Here is a 7,500-nt window from a genome sequence, read left to right as displayed (position 1 = left end):
TTCTGTAAGGTCTGACGAGGCTGTTGGATCGTAAACATGATCCAACATCCGAAACATATGTAACCAAATATATTTAAATAGAATTGTAGAAGGCGGCACAATGCAGAAGTAACAGAAAGACACAAGCTGAAGCAGGTGAGAAATTTATTAATACAACTTATAAATACATGTGTACATATTCATATTTCATATACGCAGTATATTTATATTTGCACGGTGGTCACCTGGGAAAGTCGGTCTGGTGGTATGTCCGTGTAATATAATATTTCGAGAAAGATCTTTTCGTCAGATATTTATTTGACTTTGATATATGTGCTGTTGTAAGCAGTAACTATACCGCAGCAAATCATCGCCCGGAACTTGTGGGTAGTATATGGTTAGGGTTTTTTTTTTCTCAATTCTTATTTTATATTTCTAAATTATTTATTGTTTATTATATTTTATTTTATTTATTTGTTTTGTTTTTTATAATAGTTTATCTTTGGTTCAAACGTGACGTTGTAAACAGAAACAGTATCGGGCTAAATAATTGTCCGGACCTTGTTGGTGGCTTTTTAATTTAATATGATTGAGTTTGTTTGTTTTTCTTTTACTTATTTTTTATTTTTTATTAATTTATTTATTTTATTTATTTATTTATTTTTTATTATAGTAGTTTATGTTTATATTGAGGAGATTTAATTAACTAATTTATTTGTTGTTTGTGTTTCTGTGTTCTGTTTGAGGTGGTGGGAGCGTAGACTTAGAATAAATCGGTTGGTCAAGGGAGACTACTTGATGGGTTTGTTACATAGAGTTATCATTGAGGGGCACCATTTACGTTTGGTGTATAACATAAAAGGATTCCGTGTGCGTATGATTGTCTCTAATATAAATGGTTGTGTGTTTGATTATCATAAAGGGAATCGTGTGTGTGAAATGTATTTTCAGAACCTACCTCTGCTTCTTCGATGTTGGACCATCTGGAAATTTCTCATCCTGGAGGGAGACTTGATACCTGTTTTTGGATGAAGATTCAATCACTCCAAGACAAGGAATTAGTTTTATAGTTTTTTTTATTTCACTTTCCCCAGAGGTCCTGCAGAAGGTGGAAGTGAAATCGGCCTGTTTGGGTTCTTCTTCTACACACGTCAGCGTTCGTCCCCCCCGTGGAGGGGAGGAGACAACGGGAAGCCGTCCGTTGTCTTCTGTGTCCAAATTAAATCTCACAGATCTAGCCAACCTGACCACGTCACTCATACGTAATCTGGTCAGCTGACCCTCGGTTCTGGTAAACGTGTCTACACTCCACGTTTACTCACCTCTCTTTCTCTCTCTCTCTCTCAATCCATTTTGTAACAGGTTGTTCTAAGGGGGATAATCGTTACCGATATTTCTTCTCAGTTAGATGTATAACGTTGCATTACTTTTTTATGTATTTATTTGTTTGCTTATTTATTTTATTTTAGTGATATTATTCTCATTCTGTGGGTATTTTATTTAATTCGTTATGTAGTGTATATATACTAATGGATTCTTGTATCTTTAATTCAATTATATAGTAACTATAATTATTTATTTATACATGCAATGTGTTATGACGAAGTGGTTAGAAGCTATTTTGAGAGTTTTAGTAATTTTTTTTTATAATGTATTTATTTATTTGAGTTAACTTGGATTTCTGTTTTTGGTGTATTATGTCTTATTGTTATTTGCGATTAATATTGTTAGGTTTACTCGGAGAAATCAATTGGGCTATATTGGGCCATATAAACTTATAAATTTTCATGAGTCATATACATGTAGCCGTGTAGCCCACCGTGTAGCACCATCTAATTCATATATCTTAGGCTTGCTATTTAATTGTTAAATATTTTTATTATCATTAATGTGTAGTAATCTTGAATAGGAATTGCTTATTTATTATTTTGTTTGTTTATTTATTTTGATTTATTTTATTTAATTTTGGGTTTATTTTATTTTATTTTATTTTGTTTGTTTATTTATTTTTTAATTGTATTATACAATGGTGGGATGGTGTGCATTAAGTTAAGAATGAAGAGCCTAATTCATGTCGGCGATTAATCTTGGGATGTAATTTGGCAATCAGGATTGATTCTTTAATACGAAGGTTGCCAACATTGCGTTCAGTGGCTAAAATATATACTCTGATGGATTTGTTAGTGTTGCCGCATGTGTGAAGGTGTTTGCGAAAAGATTAGGCTTGTGTTTCTATGTGTTGTTTTACTCTAATGTGCAGGTGTCTCACTGAGCTACCGACGTATGATTGGTCGATATACTGTGTATGTACGGTGGCACATGTTAGTGGTGTTCATCGGGCAGTTAGTTAGGGTGCAGGGTACGTTGCTTAGGTGGGTTTTGCGTTTTGACAAGTTGAGGTAGTTGCCTGTCTAGCCGCACTGATGAGCTGTGAAACAGCGAAACAGTACTGTATGTGGATGACTATATATATATATATATATATATATATATATATATATATATATATATATATAGTCCTGGTCAAAATCATACGCATATTATAGAACTTTTAATGAAACAAATGGTTGAAACCATTGCTAAAAGGGAAAATATGATGGAAAAAATGAAATCTGTTTCATTCGAAACCTTAACCCTGATCTAATAATTATTTTTTAAAAAACAAACATTTTCATCTGGTCAAAATGATAAGACCACTTTAATAAAATCGGCTAGTTTTGAAAAAATGAATACGAAAAGCTTTCTATGTTACTAAAAGCAACTTGTTAGTGGATAAAAAAAACATCTTACTAAATTATAAATGGCAAAAGAGAAACCATTATCAGAGTTTGAGAGAGGAAGGATCTTTTAGCTTAATAGGAGTGGACTCTCCCATAGATCCACTGTAAACGAAGTGAATCGTAGCAAAACGGTCATCACAAATTTTTTTAAGAAATCCAGATCAATATGGGCACAAAAAGAGTCCAGGTCGACCAAAAAAAAAATAAATAAATAAAAAATAACCGCATCACTGGATCGCCGTATCAGAAGAAGTTAAAAAAAAAGACTCCAGTATGAGCTCAAGTCGATTGAAAAGCCAAACAGTAGCAGAATGTAGTCCTAAAACCATCAGAATGCATCTGAAAATTAAGGGTTTCAATCATTTAAAGCGACTGCAGAAACCACGGCTTCTTGAACAGCACAAAACTAACCGACTTAAATATGCCGCCAAATACCAGACTTGGGATGAAGAGAAGTGGGAAAATGTAATTTTCTCCGATGAGTAAAAAGTTTAATCTAGATGGTCCAGATGGTCCAGATGGATTGGCATGATAAAAATTTGCCCAAAGAGACTTTTTCAACTCGGCATAGTGGAGGAGGGTTTTTAATGATCTAGGGTGCTTTCTTGTCAGCTGGGACCCTAAAGTTGCAAGTAGTAAAAGGCCGACAAACATCATTGAAGTACATTTCAATGCTTGAAAATGCTTCTATCAGGACTGAAGGTCCATGTCTGTGTGGAAGAAATTGGATTTTCCAGCAAGACAACCCTGCGATACACACTTCTCGACAAGCACGAGAATACTTTTCTTCAAATAATATAGAATTGTTAGATCATCCAGCATGTTCTCCGGACCTCAATCCCATTGAAAATCTTTGGGGATGGATGGCAAAAGAAGTGTTCAAGGATGGAACCCAGTATGATTCGATAAAGGAACTTTCTGATTCAGTTTTCAGTACATGGGATAAAATTCCTTCGCAACTGATAAAAAACTTAGTCGCAAGCATGCCGAAGAGAATTTTTGAAGTAATTCGTAATAATGGAGGCTATACTAAATACTGAGACCCTTTTTAGTAATTTATAATTGCCTTTTGTTAGATAAATTATCAGTGATCTTATCATTTTGACCAGATGAAAATGTTTGTTTTTAAAAAAATAATTATTAGATCAGGGTTAAGGTTTCGAATGAAGCAGATTTCATTTTTCCCCATCATATTTTCCCTTTTGGCAATGGTTTCAACCATTTGTTTGATTAAAAATTCGATAATATGCGTAAACGCTTACTTTCTTAAGTGATCGTATGATTTTGATCAGGACTTTACACACACACACACACACACACACACACACACACACACACACACACACACACACACACACACACACACATATATATATATATATATGTATATATATATATATATATATATACATATACATAATGACGTAAAACCATAATAATAAAAAAGCTATAGCGTACAGCTCAGAGACTAAACACACAAAAGAAGTGAACGAAAGCCCCCCCCCCCCCGCTTTGGGTTGAGCACCGTCGTAAATAATCTCACTCACTACTTAATTGTTATAAAAGCTCGCGGTTTTGAGTACTGTACAAGTGGCGGACGGATGTTTGTTTAAAAAGACATTCGGACAGGTTATTTGCGGGCATCGCATACCAGTGACAAGTTGAGGTACGGGACGACTAGAAACAATGCCGAGATGAGCGGAGAGCACATACAGCGCCTAGAATTCCCAAATTGTCACCCATCTGGTATTAGCCTGGCTCATCGTTGCTTAACTTCGGTGATCTGGCTAGAACCGGTGTGTAAACGTGATTATGCTGTCATCGGCGGTCACTCGTGTCCGAGTAAGACTGTCCTCCGTTGTGGCTTCTGTGGGTCCTCAGGTGAGCAATTTTTCTTGTGCAATTTGGGCAGATAAAGGTAGTGGTGGTGGGATGGGGTTGGGTGTGTCTGGTTAATAATCTGTCCTTTCTGTGCTTGCGTTTATCCTCAGCAGCTTGATTTAGGTCACTACTATAAAGCGCAGCACCTTCGTGGACAGCGCTCCTCCATGCCAACCTGCTCCCAGCCACATCCTCCCATGTCTCAAGGTCCATGTGAAACCGCTTTAGATTTACTTTGATGTTGTCCTTATACTTCATCTTTTGGCCACCCTGGGCACGCTTTCCCTCAACAAGCTGAGAGTAGAAAATCTGTTTTGGGAGGCGGAGATCCGGCATTCGGACAACATGACCAGTCCATCTGAGCTGGCGTTGAGCAACAGTAGCGGTGATAGTAGGAATGTCAGCCTCACTCAGGACGCTGGTGTTGGTGCGTCGGTCCTTCCAACTGATTCTGAGGATTTTTCGGCATCTTTGGTGGTACGTCTCCAGGGGTTTTACGTGCCTCCTGTATGTGGTCCAGGTCTATGCTGTGCACACACACACACACACACACACACACACACACACACACACACACACACACACACACACACACACACACGCACGCACGCACGCACGCACACAGACATATATATGTCTAAAACAATAATAATAATAATAATAATAATAATAATAATAAAACACTATAGCATTCAGCTCCAGACTAAACAATAAATCATAAGAACGTATTATCAATATAGGTAATAAAATTATAAATAATAAACGAAATAATACCACCTTTACTCACCTCTGTGTTCAATATAACGAAAACTAAAACAACATTGACAGCGAACCTTAAAACATAAACGGATCCATTTTTCTTCATTTTGTAAAGAACTTAAAAGTTAATTCAATAAATAAGCACTGACTGTCTTTTCCGCTTTGACGCCAAAGTTTGTCTCGCTTTTCTCCGGTCAGTCGAGGAAACTTCAGCCGTATATATATTACTTAAACAAAAGAGGGCCTCTTGTTCCGTGGCGCACTCCTATTGGATAACGACAGTGAAGTTTTAGAAGCCACGCCTTCGTTTTTTTCATTGGATCATTTCATCACAATGAAAAAAATAAAAAAAAACACCACGCCTCTTTTGTTCGCTGCTGCGTTTTGATGCAAAAGGAAAAGCGGCGAACAAAAGAGGCGTTTATTTATTTTTTTATTGTGATGAAATGGTCCAATAATAAAAAGGAAGACACGCAGTCCAGAGACGTGGCTTCAAAAACTTCAATGTTGTTATCCAATAAGGTTGCACCACGTTACACGAGGCCATCTTTTGTTTAAGTAATATATGTACGGCTGAAGTTTGTTCAGTCTTGTTTTTACAGATGCGATCTACCAGGCATTATGCCCTCCCTTGGAGAAGTTTGTTGAGTCTATTAACTAAGGAATTGCCAGGGAAGACCTCCGAGTTCTTTAACGGCTAAACAGACAGGAATACGAATTTATATATATATATATATATATATATATATATATATATATATATATATATATATATATATATATATATATATATATAGATGTTGTCTTGTTTTGGTTTTAGCGATATGATTTGAATGAATTCAATTATTTATGAAAGTGCATTTTTACCTAAATGCGAGTTGGGAATAATTTTCCCTTTTTAACCAACCCGGAACCCCCACATGGGGAGCGGTATATATATATTATTTTTTTAATTTTATTTTTAAAATGTAATTATCCACTGACACGTGTTTCGTCGTCCACGACTCATCAGAGTGGCTGTATCCAGCGAGATTCGAAATATATATATATATATATATATATATATATATATATATATATATATATATATATTTCTTTTTGTAGTTATTCATAAAAAGCGATCTTTATTTAATGGTATATTTAATGGTATATTTAATGGTACATTTGCAAAATTACGCTTTCTATAAAAAAAAAATTCATCTGTCGTAAAAATAATGAAAATTTTTTTATACGAATCTGAAAGATAATAATTATCAAGATAGTCAACGAATTTCACACTTTAAAATACAAAATATGAAAAATTAAACACATTACAAAATTCAGAAGAGCGTGATTTTTAAACACATTAGCTCTGATCTAATAATTATTTAGACACATTACAAAATTTGAAGAGCGTGATTTATATATATATATATATATATATATATATATATATATATATATATATATATATAGAGAGAGAGAGAGAGAGAGAGAGAGAGTTTTAACAAAAGCAAGACAATAAAAGATTGGATTGATAGTACCATGTAGTGAATTTTCATTGCTCGTTACAATTGTTTCGCGACCATTCGGACAATTTCAAACCTTATATCGTTTGAAAATATTCACAAGAACGGCCTCTCATCAGACGTTGAGAAAAACACTTTTTTAATGAACAATATGGAATTCATTTCTCTTTTAAGGAAAACTACGCTATAAAAGATTTACTTACATTTCTTCCTTCAAGGGTTTTTCCGTTTTCTGCTGGTTAAGGATTATATATATATATATATATATATATATATATATATATATTTATATATATATATAATTACACTAAAAAAATTTAATATATAATTACACTAAAAATAATTTAATAATAAAAAAGACACTGATCTTTCATCCTTTCAGGAATCATCAGTACAAGTTGACACAATTTATATCCGTCGTGAGATTGGACCCCGGTCGCGAAACCATCTGTTACTCCATTAGCAAAGAAACAAACCTGACGACCAATATTCACCGTGATAAATATTGTTTAAATTTTAACATTAATTTTTTAATGTTATAACATTCGGCCATAGAGATCCATGCATGCGAGCTTAGGTGACCGACTTTCTAT

The 7,500-nt window shown here is 34.5% G+C and overlaps 1 protein-coding gene across 5 annotated transcripts in view; it reads right to left on the bottom strand.

Annotated features, from left to right (window-relative positions):
* The window catches only part of LOC145269461 (matrix metalloproteinase-19-like), a 97,666-nt gene extending 91,869 nt beyond the window's left edge, over positions 1 to 5,797 (bottom strand). For 4 of the 5 annotated variants that reach the window (XM_080125139.1, XM_080125145.1, XM_080125142.1 and 1 more), the window contains exon 1: positions 5,428 to 5,618. In XM_080125139.1, the coding sequence (XP_079981265.1) occupies positions 5,428 to 5,505 (78 nt within the window). In that variant the 5' untranslated portion in view covers positions 5,506 to 5,618. Of the gene's footprint in view, positions 1 to 5,427 lie in introns of all 5 variants that reach the window. The other variant, XM_080125138.1, reaches the window with a different exon arrangement.
* Between the last annotated feature and the right edge of the window lie 1,703 nt (positions 5,798 to 7,500).

The sequence above is a fragment of the Euprymna scolopes genome, chromosome 45 (assembly GCF_053919585.1).
Source record: "Euprymna scolopes isolate OS-2025 chromosome 45, ASM5391958v1, whole genome shotgun sequence".
Lineage (NCBI taxonomy): Eukaryota > Metazoa > Mollusca > Cephalopoda > Sepiida > Sepiolidae > Euprymna > Euprymna scolopes.
This window is presented reverse-complemented; position numbering and strand designations above follow the sequence as displayed.